Source organism: Anguilla anguilla, chromosome 4 (genome assembly GCF_013347855.1).
Source record: "Anguilla anguilla isolate fAngAng1 chromosome 4, fAngAng1.pri, whole genome shotgun sequence".
NCBI lineage: Eukaryota > Metazoa > Chordata > Actinopteri > Anguilliformes > Anguillidae > Anguilla > Anguilla anguilla.
Window position 1 is genome coordinate 30,416,834 of NC_049204.1, and position 25,584 is coordinate 30,442,417.

Here is a 25,584-nt window from a genome sequence, read left to right on the forward strand (position 1 = left end):
TCCAGCAAGCAATGAGCTGGACAAAGCAGACACTTATGAATTCTCCAGCCTAAAAGCAGCCATTTACCCAAGAACAAATGTATTAGCCATTATAATTGGCTTTTTCTGTACCAGTGGATTTTGTACTTGCTTTTTAAAAAATATGTGACCCATCACCCTCTTCTGATTGGTTTGTCCTCGCAACAGGCACTAGTAGCTCAGAAAATACTATGGAAACATAAACAGGAAACAAACCAGCTTTTGTTTCCTGGTTCTCGCTCCACCCGGCTTCAGTTCCGAAAACAGAGAAGTAGCTTATGGTTGCAGTGTTGCTTATCAAGTCAAAAAAATGAACACATGCTTAAAACTTTTTATTTGAATACTTCTTGTGCTACATAAATGGAGAATAACTACAAATTCAGAACAAGCTGAGGCCAATACTCTATTATGGGGGTAGGCATTAATTTTCTGCTTCTGCAGTACCTGTGTACATATGAGATTAGCCATACTGAAAAGGGATGTGGGGACAAAGACAGATGCTTCATCCGCACACTCCAGGTTTACTGGGTTTTAACTTCTCACTTTCCTCAAACAAGCATTTTTCTATTCAGAAGTGGCTGTCCATAGGCACAGTATTTAGGGACTGTTGCACCAAGCCCAGATGTTTAATCTGAAGAACAGGTGCGTGAGAGGTGTCAAGACAGAAATTAAGTGTCACATAGCAGACATGATGTGCGTTCCATGGTTTTTTCAATTTAATGACAGGCAGATGTACCACCGAGCAAATATAAAAGTGCAGCGTATAAAAACAGCCTTGGCAAGAGAGGCCTTTTGGCATCTGCTGACAGTCCTTAAATATGTGCTAACTGCTGTTGACAAACCCAGACTTCTGGTTTAATATTATGTTTGACAATATTCTGTTTTCAGAGATGGGTGTCAAGAGCTAGGCAGGGCACATGACAGTGAACCAATTCATGTGTGCTATTGATGAACTCATCTCCTCAGGTATCAGACAAAAATATGAATACAATTTACTTCATCATGGTTTTATCCCCCAATGTTGCATTCTTCAAATTTGCAGTGCCCGACACTATTTGAGGTCCATCCCATCACTGCAACACCCTCTGTCAATTGAGAACAGTGCAGACCAATGCATGCAAAGTGCATCTAGTCAGACTGTGCAGTCAGTGTGCCAGAGGATTGTACTACATACACATGTACTGTAGTACAGACAGACTGCAGCCAGCTGATTCTGTTTTGGGGAGAACCCTGCTGAATGTCACGCTGACTTCCTGTATACTGTCCAGCAGGGCTGTCACTCTCACGCTCAGGATTCCATACCAGACAGTATGGTGCATCTCTACACTGAGAACCTATTTGCAATTTGCCTAGATTCACCACCCAACAGCCCCTAACATACGTATGCAGTAGATCGTTAGATACACTACACACATTATGTACTCGTAGTTTATTACTTTTTCAGTTTAAATAATAGGCTAATTCTGCATTTCCCCAATAACCAAAGAGAATGCTATTGCCAAAGTGGTTCTCCTCTGAAACACATTCTTCATTCTTTACAAGGGTGAGATTAGACTTTGTCAGAGAACACCATTAAGATTATTTTTAAGTATACATCAGTATGAATACCACTGGACAGGAAAAAAAAACCCCAACAAAACGGGATTTACTAAGAATTAAAAAAAAAAGGAAAAACTGACATGACCGAAGCTCAGTACTATTTTTCAAATGTAATTTATAGAAACAATCCGGTATAACAACACAATAGCGGAAATATATACGATGATACATTGTGCTATCAGGATCTGAAACAATAAGAGAAATGACAGGTTTGTTACAGAGTAATCAGAGAGAACACATTTCACATGTATAGTTGTTATTAAATACATTGCAGATGAAGGCCTTTTCAAAGCTCTATGTTATTTAAAGCGAGCTGTTAAATATTTAATGCGATTAAGCCAAGTGGGTAACCTACTTTACGATATAACATGCTGTTCGATCTGACTGTTGGTTCTTTCATCAATATAGCTATGACAAATCCCTTGAGAAAGCAATGTTTGTATACAGCCTTAGCAAAATGCCACAAAATGAACTTAATGCTAATAATTATTTTTTATGGCTAAAATACCCATTTAATAAAAAACAAAATAAGATCCTTTGAATGTGCATTTGTTAAAAAAAAACACAAAAAAAAACTTGACACTTCATGGCAAAACTTCACCCTTGTACTTTAGGATATATTTACAAAAAAGCACATAAACATATGTCAGCTGTCTATATCTTAAATTGTGGAAATATAAGGCTTTTTTGTTTTTGGAATTGTGCATTCATTGCCATACATACTATGTCTAACTAGTCATTTAAACACAAACCACCTGTACCTTTCATTGTATAAAATAACTAAAATAAAACTAAAAACACACACCTAGCCATGTCACAAACCCTGTGTCTGATTAATCAGAAACTGAATCAAGTATATTAAACTAGTCAAGTTTCAGATTTGTTTTTGAATCTTCAAGACAGTTGGTACATTAGCATGGTTTGGTTCATGACCACTTCCTTGGCACTCAGATTTAAATGGCCACTTGCTCCTAATAAACCCACATACCATAATGAACACCACAGTTTTGATACCTGGCTAACTCAGTTGCTCAGAACAGGAAGCTGAAATTTGTTAAAGAAATTAGAGTCAGAGGTAGGTTATTTAACCTGTATAGCAGACAGCTGTGTCCAAGGAAACGTCTGTTCTTTAAAGCAATACCCCATCAGCACAAAAACCTCCAATTACATGGCAACAAGTAGAGCTCCCAGTGCTTGTTACAGGGATAATGCCAATAAACCACACCATATGTGCAGGAGGTTCAGTGTTGTTTTTGGAGCGCAGATACAGCCATTCTCAGCTGTGTAGCCCGACACCTTCTTAATCAGTTTTTATTAATATGTTTGTATAGCGATAAGCTACAGGCTGAAAAATATTAGAACTTAAAGCAATTCAGCTCGTTCCATTTTAGATATAAGATGCAAGAGGCACGATGAACAAATTCAAAGAGCATAAAATGTTGACAATTCATCGGGTGGTAAAAATGTTCATGCCACCATTGCTATAAAGTCACTGCCCTTTTTTTTTAAAGTCAGGACAGATTTGAGTGGACAATGAAAAGGCATGCGTTAAAAAGGCAATTTACTGGCTGATGCCATCATTGATAAAGAAAAGCAGGTGTATCTGCTAAAAACAAACAGATGGCACATTGCCCCATTGTCAGGGACTGTAAAGCAGGACTATGTTAATGCATTTCATTATAATTAGCAAAAAAACAGAATGCAGACATTCTTCAAGGCCCATTCTGGTAAATTAACTGCATCCTGCTTTAATGTAGTGAGTCACTCCTATACCCCGAGGCAGAGATATGCAGAGAAGTCTTGGCAAAGGCAATATTATCAGAGATATTATAATGGAAAAAAATGAATGGGGGCGTGGGGGGGGGGGGGGGGGGGGGGGAGTGATACGGGCGGGGCAGCGGGGAATGTTTTCAGGTGGCCTGTGGAGCCTCGTCTTCGGCGATTTCCTGCGGGGCCGGGTCTTGCTCCCCGCTGCTCTCCACAGTGAGGTCAGATCTCTGGGACAAGAGGAAGGACTCCCACACTGCCAGGCACTGCAACAACGACAAAACCACACAGAGCGTTCGGCTTTACTGTTCACACCGTATCAGAGCAAGCTCTCACACATACATACGCACGCCCACACAGCTGTTTGGTTCTGCAGAATAAAAACATTACAGGTAACCTTAAGGAATATGCCTGGACTAACATTACCACTTTGACAATGTTTTGTAAACACACTGGTCATATGTTCACAATATTTTCAAAAGAATTTTCAAAAACTCTGACTAGTCACTACTGCATGGGTGTTTAATGAAACTGAAAAGAGGAAAATACCAGAGTGTCTTAACGAGCACCTTAAATTAACAAATTATATACTAAAGCGCAGCCTCAACTGCCTTCTCAAAATAATCTTTACAAAAGATAAAAAATTTAGCACGTCTTTGGTGTGCAGCCACCCACAGAGTTGGTGACAAACTCTTTGAAGACCTTTAGGTTGGTTTTTCACACCCTCAAGAAGCTCACTAAATTACTTTAGCATGACAAATGTGAAGGAAAATGTAGATATCCCATCAAAAGCACTAGGTGTGAATAAATGATGCGTCAGTCAGTACAAGTTTCAATGGATGACATCTTTATTAGCATGCTGAAATAACTTTATAGTACAAATGTTATTCATAAATAAAGACAAGTGATTGTTTAGTATCCCCCAGTGAGCCCTCTACCACAGCTAAAGCTAAATCTTGGACCAACATGGGCCCTTTTTGGATGATATTGGACACCCCTGGTTAGAGATTAAATATACTGTGACTGCAACAGTGAATTCATCCACCCGTGAGCAGATACTGTTGCAGAGGACTCAGGTTTCCTTCAGGCTACCCGCAGGAAAGCGGCGTATTCCCTCACGTCAGCTGTCTGAGCAGCAGGTGCTGCTGGAGGTGTCCGCACTTTCCGGTACCTTGCTTCGGCTGGAAAGAGCAGCTTTTTAATCCCCATACTCCTGTTACAACCAAGGCTATACTAACCGGCTCTACCCACACAACCAAAATCCGATCCATATGCAGTTAAACTACTGTCGCCTGAAAGCAGTGAGAGCAACTGGAGCTTCTTCAATGCCTACCGTGCGATACAAAAAAATAATATGAAGTTTCAGCTTTGCATGCAATGGCAGTCTTAAGTCCAGTTTGGCCAGGGGCGCGAGTGGCATTTAAATGAAACTGGCCGGGATTTTTGATTAATGCCCTCACGGAACCCTCCTCTCTGTGGTCCCGTCCTCCGCTGCTTGTGGATCTCTCACATCAGGACTGGACCTGGGGCGGATGCATGGCAGCTGACGGGCTGTCAAAAGCACTTAATGGAGACGGCACTTTTCCGCCATAAGAGACAGTCTGTTCCCGACCTTTATTAAACAGCATCTGACAGGGGCTGCGCTTGGGTAGCCAGACATGTCGCTTCATAATCACAACTGGGTGCTTCTATTTTTGAATGCAAAAATAAAGAGGCTCAAGATAGCTCAATCTAATGCGACAGTGCAAACTGTTTAAGCATCAATAGTGCAAGAGATGCCTGTAGTAAAAAGTGTGACAGGACAGTTTCTACCTCAAGTTTCTACCTCAAAACGCACATAATCTCCAAATTTCATATTGGTAATATCATTAGAAATTTTAATGACATCATTTTACGCATTATATCTGGAAATATTCTTTCTCATGAAATGCCTGGATGACTGTGTTAAGAGAATATATAAGTTGGTCAAATCCATTTCTCCAGATCTGTCACTTATTGGTCTTTAACACTTTGTATGCCTTTTAAATGTCCAAAAGGTGGAATTATACTGAAATATTCTTGCTCATATGGCTGCAGCGATACTACACATACTTCTTTACATGATCAATTTCATATTCAAGTACATTCAGAATGTTATAATCTGTATGTATGCAACTTTTAAATAGCTATGACTTGACTAAAATAATGTGCATCAGTTCCAAATGCGATCCTGTGCTGTAGGAAAAATACTGTGCTGCTTAACCTCTGAGCCAAACGTGATCCTGTGCTGTAGAAAAATATTGTGCTACTTAGCCTCTGTGCCAAATGCGATCCTGTGCTGTAGGAAAATACTGTGCTGCTTAACCTCTGTGCCAAATGCGATCCTGTGCTGTAGGAAAATACTGTGCTACTTAACCTCTGTGCCAAATGCGATCCTGTGCTGTAGGAAAATACTGTGCTGCTTAACCTCAGTGCCAAATGCGATCCTGTGCTGTAGGAAAATACTGTGCTACTTAACCTAAGTGCCAAATGCGATCCTGTGCTGTAGGAAAATACTGTGCTGCTTAACCTCAGTGCCAAATGCGATCCTGTGCTGTAGGAAAATACTGTGCTACTTAACCTCTGTGCCAAATGCGATCCTGTGCTGTAGGAAAATACTGTGCTGCTTAACCTCAGTGCCAAATGCGATCCTGTGCTGTAGGAAAATACTGTGCTACTTAACCTCTGTGCCAAATGCGATCCTGTGCTGTAGGGAAAACTGCGTGACATAGCACGGCTGTCTGCACTTCCCTATGCAGTGTTGTAGAGATGCTTGATCGTACAAAATATGCTGACGTACAAAAGAGACTCATTTCCTCTAGCTATCGGCCCTACTGTCACCCACATTTGACCTACTTGGTCATATTTTCAGCTCGGGCCTGCAAAAATAGAACCGTGCGAGCGGCAATTCTGAGTAATTACCTTCAGATATTGATTGCAGGAACCATCTGCAGATTTACGGTTACTGCTGATACAAAATGATCATGAAGTACATCACAAGAGGGGGATTTGGTCAGACAGCAAATGAGTAATGTGTGAGATAGGTGACTGAGCACCGCGTACGCTAACCGCTTCATCAAAGGCCCACGAGTTTGAACATTGAGCACTGGCTACACGGTCTCTTCATATCTGTACTAAAGTAGCTGGAGTGCCAGACAATAACCTGCCATCGTTAATGGTGCTGCCATTTAACAAATGCACTTAGATTAAAGATTCCAGTCATGCACAACCCACGTTGTGTCCGCATAGTTTAGAGAAATGCAACGTAGGAGACATGCAGAGACAGATAGTGCAGCGTAGGGAGGCTCTACTGAAGTAACGGCAGAGACCGACGGACACAATTCACACACATATCGGCTCAGCGCTAAAAAGTAGGCTATAACGTTGCGACGCATTTAAAAATCTGAAACGTACTTAACTTCCTCAGCATGCGCTGGGGTGAACCTCATCTCATTTTGACAAAATGACAACGGGATCTACGGTGAATCCATAGAAGGCAGCTTGAAATTGATTAGCATGATGAACTTCAAATGCACTGCAGGACAGAAACATGGTTCCATGGCTCTGTGCAGAGCCATGCAGACTCCCAGCATGCCCCTCTCTCAGCTTCTTCAACGCTGCCGATCACATTTCTCTCTTTCTCTCTCGTACTGTAATAGGCATGAATCTTTTGGACCTTTTTTTCTGCCCAGGATTTTTCTAACATAATTAAACTTCACGGTTTAAATGCAATTCAAGTGTTGCATTTGAGCGCAGGCCCTGGGGAATTGTCTTCTCTTTGCTTTTTAGGAATATGCAAATAGGAACAAGCAAATCTAAATTTTAAAAATACATGGGCACAATATACTTTCTTTTCTTCACTGTCCATGAAATGCAAGCCACAACAGTAGTGTTTAAGCACTGTGCATCTAGTCTGTGCAACATTTCTAAGATATTTTCCAAAGTATATAAAGAAGGGGCGATGAGGATGGGTGCGGAGGGTAAGTGTGCCACCCTTACATATCAAATTCAGATTTAGGTCTCTGGTTTGAACTGTAACATGAATGAACATTACCACCACCAAATAAAATACTGCACTTGGGCAGTGATGGCTTCCAAAATTCTGTACTGGTAAGCAGGAGAGAAAATTAGCATTGGTTGGAATGAGTTTACTAGACTTGTGGAGTCTAACAGAAAGATAAGCTGGGGGGTGGGGTGCATTGTGGTGACATCCATACTGTATGGTGACACCGCAGGTGACATATCCTGCTGAGGTAATGACTGCTGCATCTCTACATCCAGCGGGGGGAAGCAGCAGTTGCGAATGCCCCAATTACGCGTCTCATTCGGCAGTGTGGTGAATATCCGTCAGCCAACCGCCTGTCCCCTCTTCCAGCTGTCTGCTAACTTTTCAGGTTTACAGAAAGGGATAGTACTGCACTTAAGAGCATTTCTCTGGAAAAGCACCGCGTTTAAGGTCTGCAAAGCCGAACGCGCTTCCTCCAAGACCTTTTTCAAAATGACAGCAGCTGCTGCAAAATATGGCCCTAAATGCACTCATTCACTGTACAACAGTGCAACATTTTCATCTCTATTTCGCATATCGTAGTGGATGCTGTGAAAAAGTCTCAAGGAATAAATTATTGTGAGACCTGTATAATTTTAGAATTTCATTTTGGAAGGTGTACCACGATTCAAGTTGGCCTCCGCTCTTCTGGGAAGGCTTTCTAGTAGATTTTGGAACACGCCTGCAGGGATCCCATTCAGCCACAAAAACATTAGTGAGGCTGGGCACTGATGTTGGGCATAAGGCCTGGCTAGCAGTCGGCATTCCAGTTCATCCCAAAGGTGTTTGATGGGGTAGAGGCTCTGTGCAGGCCAGTCAAGTTCTTCCTCACTAAACTCAGCAACCCAGTTCTTTATGGACCTTGCTTTGCGCAAGCGGACACTGTTATGCTGAAACGGGAAAGGGCCTTCCGCAAACTCTTTCCACAAAGTTGGAAGCGCACAATTCTCAAGAAAGTCACTGTATACTGTAGCATTAAGATTTCCCTTCACTGGAACTAAGGGGCCTAGCCAAAACCATGAAAAACAGCCCCAGATATTATTCATCCTTTACAGCTGGCACTGTGCATTCTGCCAAAGCCAGATTTGTCCGTCAGACTGCCAGATAGTGAAACACGGTTCATCACTCCAGAAAACACATGTCCACTGCTCCACAGTCCAATGTCGGTGCGCTGTACAGAACTCCAGCCGACGCTTGGCATTGCGCATGGTGATCTTAGGCTTGTGTACCATTCCATGAAGCTCATGACGAACAGTTGTTGTGCTGACGTTGTTTCCAAAGGTAGTTAGGAACTCTGTGGTGAGTGCTGCAAACGAGGGCAGCTGATTTTTATACGCTACTCACCTCAGCACTCAGTGGTCCCACTCTGCGAGCTTGTGTGGCCTAATGATTCATGGCTGAGCTGTTGTCGCTCCTATACACCTCCCAACAACAGCACTTACAGTTGACTGGGGCAGCTCTAGCAAGTCAGAAATTTAAGTAACTGACCAGTTGGAAAGTTGGCGTCCTATGACAGTCCCATGTTGAAAGTCACTGAGCTCTTCAGTATGACCCATTCTTCCGCCAATGTTTGTCAATAGAGATTGCATGACTGTATACTTGATTTTATGCACTTGTTAGCAATGGGTGTGGCTGAAATAGCCAAAACTACTAATCAGAAGGGGTGTCCATATACTTTTGGAAATTAGTATTATATTATATATATAAAACATGTACAGAATAATTTTATCTACTGAATTAAAATGTACAAATGAAGATTCTAAATGAATGGTCTAAATAACACCCTGTATTCAATAACATGAGACTTTTCTCATTTTCCAGCAAATGTCTTGTTGCTATGGTGTCTCCATGGCAATCCCCTGAAGTTGCCACTGCACGGCATAGGGCCGCTGTGATCACAGTGAGTAACGTTGGTAAAGAAAACCTCAAAATTACCATTGGAGCATGCGCCTCACACGCACATCAGCCGAAGGTACGGGCGACGGTAACACGCCGGATCAAATGCGAAGCGCGTCTGGCGAAAAACGGCTCAAGTGGCACGTGACGACGGGTGGCTGGGAAGCGGCGGGCGGTACGGCGAACGCGCACGCGGCGAGCCGAGGAGCGGAGACCGCGGTGTGCGACGCGGCGCGTCCTCCCGAGCCTAATTGCCGACGCCGAGGCTGTGCCGCGGAGGACTATTCTGAGAGCGCGGCCCGTTTTTTCGCGCGGGGAAAAAAGGCGCGTGACGCACAGCGTGCGGCCGCTGGATGAATGCGGTGGGGGGGGGGGGGGGGGGGGGGGGGGAGGGGCGCTATCGCATGCACAACTGGATGAGCGTGCTTTAGCGGGATGGGGAGCGGCAGCTGAGGCCCGGCGGGGGCTGATTCCTGCCCGTAATGCGGCTCTAATATTCCGGGCCTGGCCGCCCTTGGCCGGGGCGCGTTATTGCGCTGACGGGGAGGGGGTCGCCACCCCTCTGAGGATTCGCGGCGCTCTGAACCCGCGTCCACCGCTCCCGCGCTCCCAGCGAGCGGATCCGCGCCTCCCCTTATTGGGGTCACTCGGGCTCCCATGAATCATTAAAGCCCCCCGCAGACGGCCAGAGCTTGCCACCCACCTGATTAAGAAAAGGGGGGGGGGGGGGGGGCGGGGGGGGGGGGGGGGTCCCGCGGCGCCGAACGTGCCTGGCACGCGGCTCCACGCTAATCACCGCGCATTAAGACCCGTTCGCACATCTGCCTCCGCGAGCGCGCGCACAAACACGCTATTCAGAGAAGCGCTTTCTCCGCTCCTGCCGTAATTATCGCTTCCAATTATAGCCGTCGGCGAGTTCTCAACATAGATACGCCGCATTCAACAAAAACAGCCCTGCAGGGTGAAGGAACACAGAGCAGAACATGGCGGCCACGCATGTCTGGTAAAGAGATATGCATGTACACATACACACAATTCTGCATTGTTTAAACTGAGGTAATTTCTAACTGTGTAAATGGATGGGCTCTGGGCTGAATTCTCTATTTATTTCTGATGTATGGCTCACTTAAAATGGCCCTCGTGTTCTGTGAAATGCACATAGTAAAAGACAGTAAAAATAGCTGCGTATGATGCATGTGCCAGGATCATAAATGCATGGGCCTCTTCTACATAAAGGCACCATTTCCACATGCACATTATGGACACTGATTCACCTTATGTACATCCAGCACTTATTAGCTGTTCTAAGATGGTTCCGGAGGATTCATATAAGGGGCCTGTGATATTCGCATATATGTCACCATTAGCTTCTGCCATAATGACTTCAGGTTTGGCACAGCACAGAATAAGCTGTACAAAAAATATAACGCGGTCAGGGTACACAAGCTCCCAACACTGCAAACCTGCTCCTGTGAATGAAAACGCTTTGCCATTTTCTCATACGTAAATATTAATTTTAGAAAGTGGACATACAATTAAAACTGGTATTCATCAACCATTCCGATTTTACTCTCAACAGACATTCCTCATTTCATTTCACACAATGAGCAATCTCTCAGCACTTTTTGTGTTCTGTGATTAGTGGGCGTGTCTATCTGCAGATTTACTGTTTCCTTGCACAAAGGAGACATGAGTTTTAGCCACAGGAGTCAAATGAAACGAATCTGCCATCAGTTACAAAAACCTAGCCTTCTTACCAAAGTAAGAAAGAAATATCGATGCCCATGTTATATACTGATCTTCATTATGATCTTCTTAATTATCAGGAGAGCCTAAAAATTGACTACTAACACCCTCTGGTGGTAAGCTGGGAAATCACTGATGCATTCACTCTAGAATACATAAGCAAGAAACTGTTACTCGCCCTTGTATTATCCAGTTATAGTTATATTTTAAGTCAAATTATTCACCTTCACCTTTTCATTTAAATAACAGCAGTAAATACTACGGATACATAACCTACATGCTCAAATGAAGCAACTCTCATCACTTCATAGTGCGTTGACATCCTTGAAATAGGTTATAGCACTTTTGCAGCTTTGATTTACATCAAAACTGAAATGCTTTTCACAGAGCGACAGTTAAATATAAAACCTATGTAAAATGTAAACATATAATCAGCACTTTCATATTGATTATGAAACAAGACAAATCAATAAGACAAAATCACATTACACATATTACAATAAGAAATCCTAAGTGGCTCATAGTGACTCTGACACAAGTCATGACAGGGCTGTTATTGGGGGAATAAGTGTTGATGTACCGCTTCATGACTGGGCAGCAATTTCACAGCCATGCAGTGCCGCCCAACTGTTAATGCTGCTGCCCTATAAAGCGTATACATACCGTAACTGAGGCACACAGTCACCGACTGTTTATATCAGACAGCCCAGGCATATCTGTCCAAGGACTGTACTTATAATAATAATAACAATAATAATAATAATATTATAACTTACTCTGCGATACTGTTATCTCACTGTGTTTACAGGACAAATGAACAACTTACAAAAAAAGAGCAATTTGGTTGGCGCCATACTTTTTTTTTTTCAACTGGAATGTTCCCATTGGTTGTTGGCTATCCCTCAACGCTTATGAACACTAAGTATTTCAAAGCTGCCTGCCGCTTGCTGCGGCTTGTAAGGTGCTCACGAGAGCAATTAGCATTGCTCATGGGACTACGTAGAGAAGTTTATGAAAAAATGATGGAGCTCAAATCTGAAAATAGAGCTTTCGCAAGTCGCATTCCGTTTTATCACATCAATTAATTTTGGATGCAAAAAAGATGTGAGAACTTTGTGTGTGTCTGCATGTGTGTATCTAACTTTCTCTAGATACACACATACAGACATAACTAGCAAACTTAACTATAGATCCACACAAGGACGCACTGTATGTCATAAAAATGTGTTTACCTACAAGTGATCAGCTCTCTGAAGGAAAACCATTCATATTGGTCAAAAAGCCACAAATAAAAAGTAAAAAATAAAGTCAGTGCTAAATTTCAGCTGATCAAGTAGTGCCAATTACAATAAGATTCTACCCATCTCCATTTTGTTCTTGACAAACAAATGTTAACTCCTATAAAAATACATTAGTAATGGCAAATGCAGATGGAGAACCATGTTCCCCAGATGCATCCTTTTCAAGAGGATTTAAGATCTCACATAACTCCATGATAACCCACCCTAAGGTGAGCAGACTACAGCACTCACTGCTCAGAATGCGTTTGCTAATGCTCCTCAGCAGGAGAGAGGCTAGAATTTGAATGCCTTTCGTTCCCTGGGCTGTAGTATTAGCCTTGGTATCTGCACAGAGCGCGAAACAGAGCAGCATTTCAATTCTGATGGTTACGTGAAAGGCCTCCAAAGCCCAGATTCAATCAAACTACACTTTGCGTTGCTCATTTTTAAATGGAACCAAAACAAACACATAAATGAATAAACGCTCCCTAAATTAAGTAGAATGTCTATTGTGTTTAGACAAGAGAGTCTTCAAATGCCTGTCAACATGATTACTACTGTCCAACACGTATTAATAAAAATGTAGCTTTTCAGAAACATAGTTCTCTCCGTCTCTCTGGCCCAAAGCATTTCAAATAACTCATGAATCAACACCCCCTGCCTCACCTTCTCATAATAATCAATGTTCTTCTCAGCAGTGCACATGAAGGCAGCCTTGATGTCTTCCCTCATGTTCTTCTGCCACCTCTCCCAGTCCCCTTTCAAGGCGTTGTTGGCAAACTCCATTTTGTCTTCCAACTTATCGATTTCTTCTTTAAGCTGTTGACAGAAAGGCATACTATATCAAATAAGATATGGTGTTGATACTGGGCTCTGGTTGTGAACTGGTTAAACAAGAAAACAGTGTGGCAAGAGATTGCTTAGAATGTCTAACAAGATCACGTCTGTACAACAGGAGCTGAGGTAAACGAACGCTACACATCACATCAGACATTACTTTACTGTCAAGCAGGTGACGAACGCAGTCTTGTTGTGTTCCAAGAATTTATGTTTTCAGCACAGTACTAAAAGTTTCTGAGGTTCTCAAACTAACAGTCTTGGAACAATCCCCATGAGACGAGAAGAAAAGGACTCCTGGTTTTAGCCTGTTAAACTTTTCGACTCACTGCAGTTTCATCTTCACTCAAACCATTGATACTGCCATCTATCACCCTTGAAATACCACTTTTAAGAATACATACAGAAATGTGAGCAAAGATAGTAATTTAACAGTGAGTGTGAAGGTTATCCGGGAAGGATTGTATTTATGTGTGGAGATTACCGTTACTTCCATTTATGTCTTCCTGGGAGGGTAAAATAGCAGGGGAAGTGGTTAAGTTAAGCCTGTACTTACCTTATTCCATACTGAACCCTGCTGTGATAACCTCCTACCAGGCACAATAATGTATATAACAGATAAAAATGTACAAACCAAAAATCATTTTTACGTCAACAAGTTTAGTCAACCTTTAAGTCATAAGAAACGCTAAACAAAGCTACAGCTAATTCTTGAAAATGCCCTTAAAGTATAGGCCCAATCAGAGAGGAAAAGAGAGCAACATGAGGATCATTTTAGCTTCCAAGTAAACGCCAAGGTAGAAAAGACAGCCCTTTCACCACTCTAGAAATGAATAAAAGCAAATGTTAAGTATTCAGAAAGAAAACAGTTGAAGTAAATTTTCTGAGTATACATATAGTAATGTAAACAAGCTTTATTTTAAATAATATTGCCGTTTTGTCAATTACGTTACATTCTACTACCGTTAAACTGATTCCAGTGAAAGGCAGCAGGACAGCTTTGCACTTCTGACCAATATACCTTCGCCTGAAGCAATAACAAAGTTTGACCTTCATTTTTCTTATTTCTGCTGGAAACAAGAAATGAAATGTGAAAATGAAAGGGCCGCTCCACCGCCTTATGGAATGTTTATTATGTTCTCCTTGCACAGTCTGACAGTAAATTCAGTAAAGGACTTTTCAGCCGATTGACAGACTAGTGTATTGTGCCCTAGCGTATTGCATCATACACAATGTTTAGAGCAGGGGTCTCAATGCCCAGTGCTGGAGTGCCACAGTGACTTCTGGTTTTTGTAGTTTCCTTTCAGTCAGTAGTCAATTTTAAGCCTTGGAAATAAAGTGCGTTCACTCTCTAAGCATTTAAATGCAGCACTTAAATATTGGGTCACACCAAAACCCTGCAGACACTGCAGCCCCCCAGGATTTCAGTTTGAGACCTCTGGAACAGATGCACTGGAGTGGTGGCTCATACAAACATACAAACAGCTAAACGCATGGATCAGTGGCTCCGAAACTGTCTGAAACCACATTAAATGCAGTGCGAATACTTTTACATCTATCAAAACAACGGCATGCACATTGTAACTAGCATGGTGCATGTAGTAACAGGCGCAGTGTTTAATTCGACCTGTGTGCACCAGCTGAAATTGCATTATGGAGACTTACTCCTTTTTTTCCACCATGTCAACTTCCTCAACCCCTTCCAATGACCTACAGTATGGGAACCACCGGTAGAGGATTTCACACGGGCACTAACACTCATTTCCTGCACAGCTCTGTGATGGAGGAACCGTGTGCACGATGAAGCAAGTATAAGGGAGCACACAGAGAAGCACACTACTGACGCTGATTATGAGTCTAATTACATTCCACAGCTCTGAGAGCCCCTCCTGGTATCCTGTTGCTCAGCAATTATTGATTTGACAACCAAGATGATTTAAAAAAAAAAAAACTCTTTAAAAAGGTTAAAACCCTGCCACACAATCTTTAACAAGGAAGAGTCACAGTAACGCTTGCGTAGCGCAGCGTTGTTTTTATAACAATAATTCAGGCGCTACAGGAAGCCCCGTTCTCATTTCCCACTTTAGATCCGCGGAAAGCTCTTTAAAATTAGCTGCCCGTTGACACCGCCGCACTCGGCCCCGGTTTTTGTTTGCTTCTCATTTCGGAGATCGATGTGAGTCTCCGCAGGCCTCGAGTGTGTGTTTATTTGCCAGCACAGAGGAGGTGATTACACGGGGCTTTCATGTGGAACAAGCAGTGTCAGAGGATTCGCTGCCGCGATTGGTCACTGCAGCATCTCCACTGACGCTCAGGACATTTCATTAGTGACAGTGATTGCTCCCTGCAGCCACAGGAACACACAGATGCTGGCACACACAGTCTTTGCAAAATCACCCCGTTCTCCACTATACTCCATTGCATGAGCAAGATATGTATAGTGGACAGAATGTTCCGGCAAAAACTGTGTGAGAAGTGATAAGCCCATAAGTAAGAAAACAAAAAATACCCATTTAGATACTCTTGGACACATTAAGATCATTTCTACAATCAAACTGTAACATTTTTACGATCATAATTCGGTATCACGTGGCTTAAGACTCATTTCCTGTCCCCTGACACTGTCACGCCAGGACAACATGTGTATTTCCACACCCTCACATGCCACGTTAAGTGAAAAAGAAAGGTGAGACAGTTTCTTTTTATATGCTCAATGTTCTTCATAACTTCCAGTCAAAGTCAGATTAAAAAATGCTTAGTCATTCAAGTGAGATTCACACCTTAAACCTGCCATGGACTGTCGCCCTCTTTCAACTATCGATTGCAAGCATTTGATGCACCAAAATGCCGAATTGATTCCAGTTGTCGTTTAAGTTGTGGTGCTTCTGCCTAATGTGCAACTTAGACTTTCCTGCCATCCAGTGGCCAGACATGATATTGCACCCCATCAAAAGGTTTCCTTTGAACTCAGGACACTGACAATTTAAGCACTTTCAGAAAACAGCTCTGTGTCTCTTGCTGAATTGTTTAGCTGAAAACCAATTCAGAAAACAGACCTACATACAAGGAAAACAACAGGCATGTGCAAAATATCCATGAACCAATTACACTCACATCAGTGAATAGCCAGTACAGTGACCTATAGACCGTAGTTAGTTACATTACCAGTTTAACATGGGAGAATGTTTGCACAGACTAATTTAATCTGGCATTCACTTTACACATAATTCACAGGACTAATAAACTATATTACTACGCTAGGCTGCATGGCACAACAATAGTTAACAGTACATACAGAAATACAAAGCCAGGTTAAAAAGAGGGAGACTAGAAGCTTTAGTTTAGTTGAAAAAGCAAATGCCCACGCACACACAAGTCTTTCAAAAGGAGTTGCGACCACAACCTAGTTTCAGTGGAATGGCTCTTATCAGTGTGAAACTGGTAACATTTCAAACAGCAAGCAAAATGAAAAAGCTCAAATGCTCAAATCGTTTTCATAGAAGTAAATGACAGTAATACCAGGAAACACTGGCAAAAAATATAGAATTTCATCAAAATGGATTTTTACAAATCGTGCCCCACACATGTTGCGCCAAACCTCTGGCTATTGTTTCAGTAAAGGTTGCTTTCAAGGTGGGGCATGACAGGATCAGTGTTAATACCACAACCTTTACACAGACCTTTACAGGTCTCTGGCTCGATACGACACCATTTCAATAGGGTGCCATTTTAAATGTTACCATCTCAACGCCAGCGCTGGTTAGAAAACCCAAGCCGAAAGTACAGCCGGTCCGAGGAGAGGCCTGCCCTGTCTCTGTACTGTACCTCTTCGATTTCCACATCAAGTCTCTCCTGCTTCTGCTGCTTGGCTTCTTCTGGGTTTTTCCCAAGGAAGCTCCCCAATACAAAAACTAGATCCTTAGAGTCCTTCAGCAAGTGACACAATGCAAATGTTAGCAGTTAGTCTCGGCAGCCCGTGGACTTGATTCACGTGACCACACTTATGTTGTTTAAACTATTTGACAGTGCGCGAGCTACATCCAATCCCCGGTCACGATGGCCTTCCAGACTGAGTCTAAAAGGAAATAAAGCCTTTATGTGGTAATTGCGTTGTTAGGGCACCGAAAGTGAAAATTTCATGGGAATGGAATTTGAAGGCTTTTGTTAAACGGACGCTTTTAAGTCTCCGCCGCCTGATCGGCTGATGCCCGCCTTTCTGCATAACAAAGAGGACCGCTCACATCACAGCACGGCTGAATGGGAGTCAAATCTGCCCTGAAATGACTGCGTTTCTAATTGAAGGATAATAATTGTACATAAATCAAACGAGCGCTCCTCTGTCTCAGCCTCCTGTTAACTACACATTTATGTAAAAAATGGCAGTCATTAGTAAGGCAGCTCCGGATTTTATCAGCACTCGAAAACGTTCCCTCTTCTGAACCCCGTATAACCCAGATCCATTTCGTTATTCAGTGGAATGTATGTCAGTAATGCGGTTTGTGCACATATTTATAGTACAGACAGAAAAACAGTATTCAGCTTACCGAAATATTAAAATTACTTGAGTTAACACAACTCCAGTATTAGTTGTATTAACTTAAGTACCAACAGTCATGTTTACTGGAATTCTGATGTTTATCAACTTTCTCACCTTAAATTTAACTAGTTTATCTATTCAAAATATCTTAGCAGAACTGACTCAAAAGCAAAGATTCAACAAACTTCAACAAAGCCACACACAAATAGAATAAGTACTACTCACAAAACAGTCATTACTCAAATTAATTGAGTTATTTGAGCAAATGGATATTTGAATAAGTAGCAGATAACAGATTTAAGCTGTCCTGACAATTGCAAATTTTTTTGCATTTACGGTTCTCAAATCATTTACTGAGGATAGCGGTTATGGTTCACCATGTACTTAATAACTTCTTGTATACTTTCCCCAAAAGAGAACAATCAAACACTTACACAAGTTCTACAAGGTGTGAGCTGTGCTCTAAATGACCTCCATTGTAATTCCGAGCCACAGGGAATCCGTTTCCTCATAACGATGCCTATTAAAGTGCACAGCGCAGTCCACCAGGGTGCTGCTCATTCCCAGTTCATAATTAAAGTCTGAGAAAGGTCACCGACGAGCTGGGGGGACACCTCAGGATTTGTAAAGCAATATCGTTTTAAAATGGCTGGCCCCCCTCCCTGGTTTTACCAGCCCTGACAGCGAGCTCAAACTACCGACACTGAAAGGACACAGCAGTTCCAGGCAGTTTAATTATACGACGATTAGCTTGACAATATTCAATAATATTTATACTCTGCTTCGGGAGCACGCCAGATCTCATGAGGACTTCTCAAACTATCTTGAGATATTTAGATAATCTTCAGAACAGACATTTTCCAATATAGCCATAGTCCTCTTCGGGCTTAAAATGGATTGCTTTAAAATGAAAGAAGACGTGAGAGCTAGAAAGAGGCTTATTACTAATAATCTTTTGGAAAAAGCTAAGGAGCATCCGCCACGGGGAACGAGTGGAGAAGTTATCAATACCAGACTTACAGATTCTCTCTCTGTCATCTTATTGGCCAGTGTTTCGCTTTTTGCCTCCACATCTGCCTGAATATTGTCTCTTCTTCTCAGCACTGCCTGAAAGAAACATACCAATTACGTGTCAGCAACGCATTCATAATATATTAGAGCACATTTATAGTCTGTCCATTTATAACATGTCACCAGTGTCTAGTGTCTAGCTGACGTATGGCTTTAAACAGCATTAACAATGAACACAGCTTCACTGTTTTGGCTAATGCACTGCCTGAGGCACACTGCTATACCTTCAGGGTCTCGGCGCAGAGGACATATTCGTGCAAGGCTGGCACCAGGTTTTCAGACAGCTGGTTGACCTGCTCCCCAGTCTCGCGGCAGCACCTATCAATGCAGCCGGCCATGCCCCTGAGGGGTTCCGCCAGCTCGTCCTCGGACCCGGACCACAGCGTGTACATGGGCTCGCACTCCTTCAGATCCTCCAGGTACTCTGCAGCAGACAGCAGTTTCAAAACCACTACCCATAATCCTCTCTGTTTCAGACAGGAGCTATGATATAAGTCCACTACAATGCCCTTTCTGTCTCCCTTTCTGTCTTCCACAATCAAAAATAAACATATTTTTCAGTTAAAATTGAGTTTAAGTTTCATTGAACATAAAAAAGAACCCATCAATTAAAATGCTTACACTATTACTGTTTCAGCACTAATTCAACACAGCCCTAAAGTTGCTTGTTATAAGTACGCTATGTTTAGATCAACTTTTTTATTTAACTGCTGGAACAGGGTTACACTTGGGTTCCCTTCCCAGGATCTGTGCCTTAGGATTCACAGTGAAAAACCTGCATTCCTGTAACTGCTTCACTGTATCGACAGTGCTTGGGCAGTGCCCAGCAGCCTTGGTATTATCTAATGAGTCTAAGCTTTAGTCTCTGAGGTATTATAACTTCCCCAATGCAGACAGTCCGTGGTCTAGTTCAGCCCACCCTTCTGTTCTTTGAGGATCCTCAGGGCGACTTTGTCCAGCGAGTTGATCTTTTGACTGAAAGTGTCCACGTACTCCTGGATGGCGGTGAACTCCTCCGGGCGGTTTTTGACTCCCCTGACGGTGGCAGCTACAGCCCTCACCGTGTCCCCCATCCTACTCAGAAAGCCGGGACCCTGCTTCTTGTGCGTGGTGAGCTCCTGCACAGAGCACCGCGATCAGACAGGAGCCAACCTCCCCCCCCACCCCACGAACACAAAAGATACGCAAGATCTGACACTCAGAACCAGTCAAACACAAGGAGCGCCAGCAGAGCAGTCACATTCACATATTTAACAGAATGGGATAATCATATATGGAAATTAGATTAAGAGAGAATCGTGAAGTAGGTGTTCAGTGGGTGAAATAGTTGGAAAGAACACAAATTAAAATATGCTGCTGTTTGTTTACACTTTTGAATGCCAATTCTTCCATTAGAATAAAACCAATTTTTAACATTAAAATTATGTTTGAACCTGAAATGTATTCTGACACTCCTACACAGACACACAGACACACACACACACACACAAACACAGCCTGGGCCTGCTATCATAATCATGTTTCATCCTCCTAAGTGAATTTACTGAGAGTGCTCTATTACTCAGGCCTTTCGTCATCTGGAAGACAATGAGAGCAGTCAGAGCAGTGAAGCATGCCGTGTGCTGTTTTACCGAGGCTTCTGCGGTGAGGAAAATCTTGAAGTCCTCACTGCAGGACAGAATGGGGTGATCCGCAATCCTGTTGAGAAACCTGTGCAGAGCCTTCCTGCGGGTCTCAATGAAGTCCTCATTGAACCTCTCCACCATGCCTTTCATCACAAACTTCTCTGGGAGTGGCTGAGGAGAGAACTGTATTTTAACAAGACTGACCCACAAAAACAAACAAACGAAGAAAAAAAAAAAAAAAAAACAGTGCCTAGCCCCCCCCCCCCCCCCCAACACAAAAACTGTTCAAGTTGCTTTCCTAAATTTAGCATCTAGTAACACCAAACGGCTTTACACAGAAGTGCTTAAGACCATCAGACCTTTTTTCCAGATTAATTTTACAATTAAATACATATAAAATCTGTGCTAGAAGGCAAACATTAGAAATACTGAAATGAAAAGTGCCTCAAACAGCAATTTACCACTAACACCAAAACATTTTGGCTTTACTTTATTGCCCAGGTGCAATTTTGACCAGAGGCATAAACACGTGAACAAATTATGTGCATTGTGTACATTTCTGACAGTAACGACTTTGAAGAACAGTCTAAGGCCAGATACGTACGTGAACGATGAGTGTGGGGTGGGCCTCCTCCAATCTGCCCTTAAGCCAGTGGAAATCCTGATAGCGTCTTCGGACCTCGTACTCGCACGAATCAAACTCGCTCCGTGTTGTCTAGGAAAGAGACACTCCTCTCACCACAACACAAATGGGATACAAATTTTACGCCCACAATCTGCACTCTACTCTCTGTTACAAATGTGCCCTTTCTTGGCACGATACACGGAAAAGTGATTGGACACACCCAAGTCAGGCAAATGAATATTAGCAACTAGGAGTTGTAAAATGAAATGTAGTGGCAAACAGTAAAGTGAAAAGGGGACTGTTATGTTTGGGCTTTTTGAATGGGGGAAAGCATCACTGACCAGGCCAGGCCGAGCTGGCTAACTAGCCAAAAAGAATCAAGTAAAAAAAAAAATCTGTTTAAATGTTTTCCTTCAAAAGGTATGCAATATTGTATACCTTCAAAGGTATAGAAATTCCATTTTGTCAAAAAAGAAGTCATTCAAAAAATCTGGGAAGACTGGCTGTGATTTTATTTTGAAATATTTTCTTAGATCAGCAAATTCCCTCCCGAAATATGCATGATTCTATTGAGCTGAGGGGACATTTCTCTAGCGGTCTAATAGCAAAGATGACCGTAGTCAATTGTACCTTACCACTTGGCCACCCCTGAAGTCAGCATGCTTGCTTGTGGGCCAGTGACTTTACACCCTACAGTCCATACACTATGTCTCACTGAAGACAACTGGTGACCAGCAAGCACCTGGCGCATCAGTACATCATAAGTTCAATTGTGCCCTGTTACTGTGGACTCCCAGTCAGAGACACCTAATAAGATAGCCAGTGCTTGTACCTGGGACTATAGGGCCAAGTGTAAACCTGTGGTGAGCCTATACTGTATATTATTGACTAAGCCACTTAGGAGTCAATCTGTTCACTGTAAAAAACTGACTAACATTGTTCAATAACTTGTCTGCTGTTGCCTTCACCTGTGTATCCCTACCTTGGTTAAGACCCTGTATGTGATGAAGGTCTCTATGGCCGTCACATGACTCTCTGGATTATCCACGGTGACAAAAATGTCTTTTTCATCTGCATCCTCTTCGAATTGATTGATCATGGAGGCAGGAGAGGTGGGCATGGAGGCATTGAAAAGACTCCCATCAGCCAATGTTGCATCCTGAACATGTAAAGAACAAACAGTGGGGTTATTTCCATTTAAATGGAAGTGACCCGCAGACAACTTCAGCAAAAAATAAAAATAAATAAATAAATAATAATAATAATAATAAAAATAATAATTCAATAAAAAGGAAAGGTTACAAATCCCTGGCACAAAACCTGACTTGTGTAGTTCACTAGAAGGCACATGGTTTAAAAAAATGTCATTTTAAAAAGAGACTTAGAGTTCATCCATCTCAACAGTCCCTTTTAATATAACATTGCATTGCCAGGATCCAGTAATATGAGTGGCATGCTAAAAAACTAGCCTCATAAGCAATGTTGTGGTAAGTATTTGTATGTGGTAGGCCCTGCTAACTGCTTTCTTTATGGACAGAATAATGTACCCGTCTTCCAAATACCAGATATGAGGAATGGCTCACAAACGCTTTGATTTCAACACTTGCTAAAACTACTACCCTGTAGCTGAAGACCCAAACTTCTATAAAATGCTGTAGGCCCTACTCCTTACATTCTCTTCCAAGACCCAATGCAGAACGGAGCCATTTAACACATTACTACATGGAATTTTGTAAATTGTAGTGTTGTCTTATTGCTAACACATGTATGGTAGTGCAGTGTAAATATTTTATCATTAAACTGGTCACACTATGTAGCCTACAAGGATGTGTAAATCAGGGAACGTACATGCAATAGCTATTTGACTACAGGTACCTGAGTCGCATACATTTGAATGCTAGCCCTTTCCCTGTACTCTTACACAAATTGTGGTGGCCCATGGACCTATGCTAAGTTTTGCCGACTCAAACCTGACGAAGCCTCTTCCGCAGGACATGTTTTGTTTTTTATCTTTGTTCTTTTATAATGGCATCCTGTAATAACAAACCGAGTCAACTGTCAGCAGAACAAGAATTTCCCCAGTGGCGATTCACACCAAACAACAAAAGCAGAAGGCTTCTGGGAAAAGTGAAACTTTTCTACCGGTTTGCATAGCACAACATACCACTAAACAGCAGTTTGTGGCGGACAGTTGAGCAGCTCTCAATTATAGTACGTCACAATCTCAATGAACGCATAAGATATCAGTTGCAAAAAAGTACAGTAATTCGATTTTTAAAAACCGAGTTAGCTTGCTGGCTAACAAGCGATGTGCTAACGATCAAGCAGAACTTTACAATGGACGACAAAACGACCTTTCTTCATAACCGAAATGAAACACACGGCGATATAATTACTCATCTCCAAATCTTTCATTTAAAACAATCTATGTCAAGTTGCCCTCTGAAAAAACAGACGCGGACTGGTTACATTGCACTGGAAACTATCGACAGAGAGCGTGACAGCACCTGATTAACTGAACTTTGATACACCGCACGACATCTTAACATTGCTGAATCCTGTATTGGTGCAACTAGCCTAGGCTATTCGACGTAGTCTGAAGTTTCTCAATCCCACTTAATAAAACTTTAGTTGTTAGCAACTGTATAGGGAAACGTAGGGGTGGCCACAAAGTATGAGTCCTGCACGTGTAGCCCATAATAAATGATAGCCATACGTTTTTAATTAATCAGCAGACATTAGTTTCAATCAACATTTAATAAGCAAGTGGTACGAAGGCGCTGGATCCACGTAGCAGATAGCTTGCCCAAATCAAATCCACTTTGTTACAGTAACTTCTCAGTGTAAGTTACGTGTCCCAGATTTTTACGGTCTCCGCTCCATTGTACCGTCATTACCTTGCTGAAAACTTCCAAGTCATCATCCTCATCTAAGTCTAGCATTCGCTCTGAGACGTCTGTTGTTATTTCTTGAGTTGAGGCAGATTCGGCAGTGGGGTCGACGATAATTCCACTCATTGCTAGTGAAACTCGGGAATGGGATGCCAACAGGGTAGGACCTCATCAACGATTTCTCTGCAAATTCACTTTCTGGCTGGAGCGAATATCTCACTGCGCAGAAACGGAAATATAAAACAGGAAAACAGGGCGCACTTTACACAAAAATGTGGGAAATCCAAGCACCTACGTTTAGCAAAAGCAATCACTGCTCATGGGACAGAGTAGCATAAAAGGTACCATTTAAGTAATACTTGGAATGTATTTATTTTGACATCGATTTTGTATGTTTTCGATTTAATTTAGACGTATTCTCTTCAACAAAGTGGGCTACTTACTTATAGGCTACTATGTTCAGGACGTTAGAATATTAAAAGAACTGTTGTCAGGTGCAGGTAGTGGACGGCCATCGCCGCATAACCTGCTGAGAGTTCCAGATAAGGACAGCTGGGATTCTAAGATGGTTTGAAACGGTTTAAACTGTGTTTTCGACACTTCTAGTTGGTCATAGCTTGTCTCTAACCGGAAACAGCTGATCAAAGCTGGTTAAGACTCAGCCGGTGGTCAGACTGGTGGACTAGCTGACTAGCTATATAAGCTGGTTGACCAGTGAAAAGAGTCGAAAACACACCTTAAACCACCTTGGCCAGTGTAGGCCGGTTTAAATGGAAATTTTCAGCAGGGTACATAGCTATATGTAGTCAAGGAGAGAGACGAAGCAGGTTCTTGTCAATCAAACGATGAAGCCTTCCATGAATTTTGGCACCAGCGACAGAAATGCATATGTGGATGTCCATGTGATTCCAGGCACAGGAACAGCGCTCCAAAATAAGCCTCTTACACCCTTGATAAAGAAAGGGCCATATAAAATACATAATTCTGGGATGCGGCTGAGCTGTAGGATTAATAATCAAACATGGAAAACATTCAACATTAAGGATTCCATGAAATCAACTAAAAAATGTTTTTACCAAATTATGAATTACCCACAAGTAGGAAAAAAAAAACAAAAAACAAAAAAACTGGAGCTGGGGTGGACTCAATCATAGCTACTGGTGTGACTGATCAAATCTGAGCTGCATTCAAGGAACACATTCTCTGCAAATTCAGCTTGTCAAATTTCAGATGCATAAGGAACTATTCATCAGCTGATGCATCCAAGAGCTACAGTGAGCTCCATAATGTTTGGGAAATTTGTCTTATAGTCCACACCTAGAATCAACTCTAGGCCCTTTGCATTAACTAATAATTCAACAGCACACAGCTGGCCAAGATACAGCTGATCAGTCAACTGTCTATCTGCCTAAAAATGGGGGACTGTGCATAAAAAGGGTACAATTCCATGGTTCACCTGATATGGATGTATATACCATGAAATTAAAACTGACAGTATGCATTTTAATCTCATATTCATTGTTTAATTTCAAATCTAATCTGCTTGATTACAAAACAACAAATTGTGTCACTGTCCAAATACTTGCAGACTGTGCCGTATGCAACCTGCACCAAGTTAATCTCATAATC

The 25,584-nt window shown here is 42.2% G+C and overlaps 1 protein-coding gene and 1 long non-coding RNA gene across 4 annotated transcripts in view; one reads left to right on the forward strand and one right to left on the reverse strand.

Annotated features, from left to right (window-relative positions):
* Positions 1–337: 337 nt before the first annotated feature.
* Positions 338–24,499, reverse strand: snx7 (sorting nexin 7). 3 transcript variants are annotated; one of them, XM_035412957.1, is made up of 11 exons: positions 24,399–24,499; positions 23,962–24,174; positions 22,047–22,223; positions 21,044–21,154; positions 20,446–20,610; positions 19,734–19,932; positions 19,039–19,238; positions 18,764–18,850; positions 17,032–17,133; positions 13,036–13,188; positions 338–3,650 (listed from the first exon to the last, which is right to left on the reverse strand). In XM_035412957.1, exons 2-11 carry the CDS (start codon positions 24,079–24,081, stop codon positions 3,528–3,530), a joined length of 1,437 nt encoding a protein of 478 aa, XP_035268848.1. In that variant the 5' UTR covers positions 24,082–24,174; positions 24,399–24,499; the 3' UTR covers positions 338–3,527. The 3 variants fall into 3 exon arrangements, with proteins under 3 accessions (XP_035268848.1, XP_035268851.1, XP_035268850.1); XM_035412960.1 differs by lacking the exon at positions 17,032–17,133 and having other exon boundaries at positions 24,399–24,489; XM_035412959.1 differs by lacking the exons at positions 23,962–24,174; positions 24,399–24,499 and adding an exon at positions 23,572–23,701.
* Positions 24,192–25,584, forward strand: part of LOC118225018 — a 46,389-nt gene continuing 44,996 nt past the window's right edge. The window contains exon 1 of the long non-coding RNA XR_004764741.1: positions 24,192–24,296. This is a non-coding gene — a long non-coding RNA (uncharacterized LOC118225018). The remainder of the gene's footprint in view (positions 24,297–25,584) is intronic.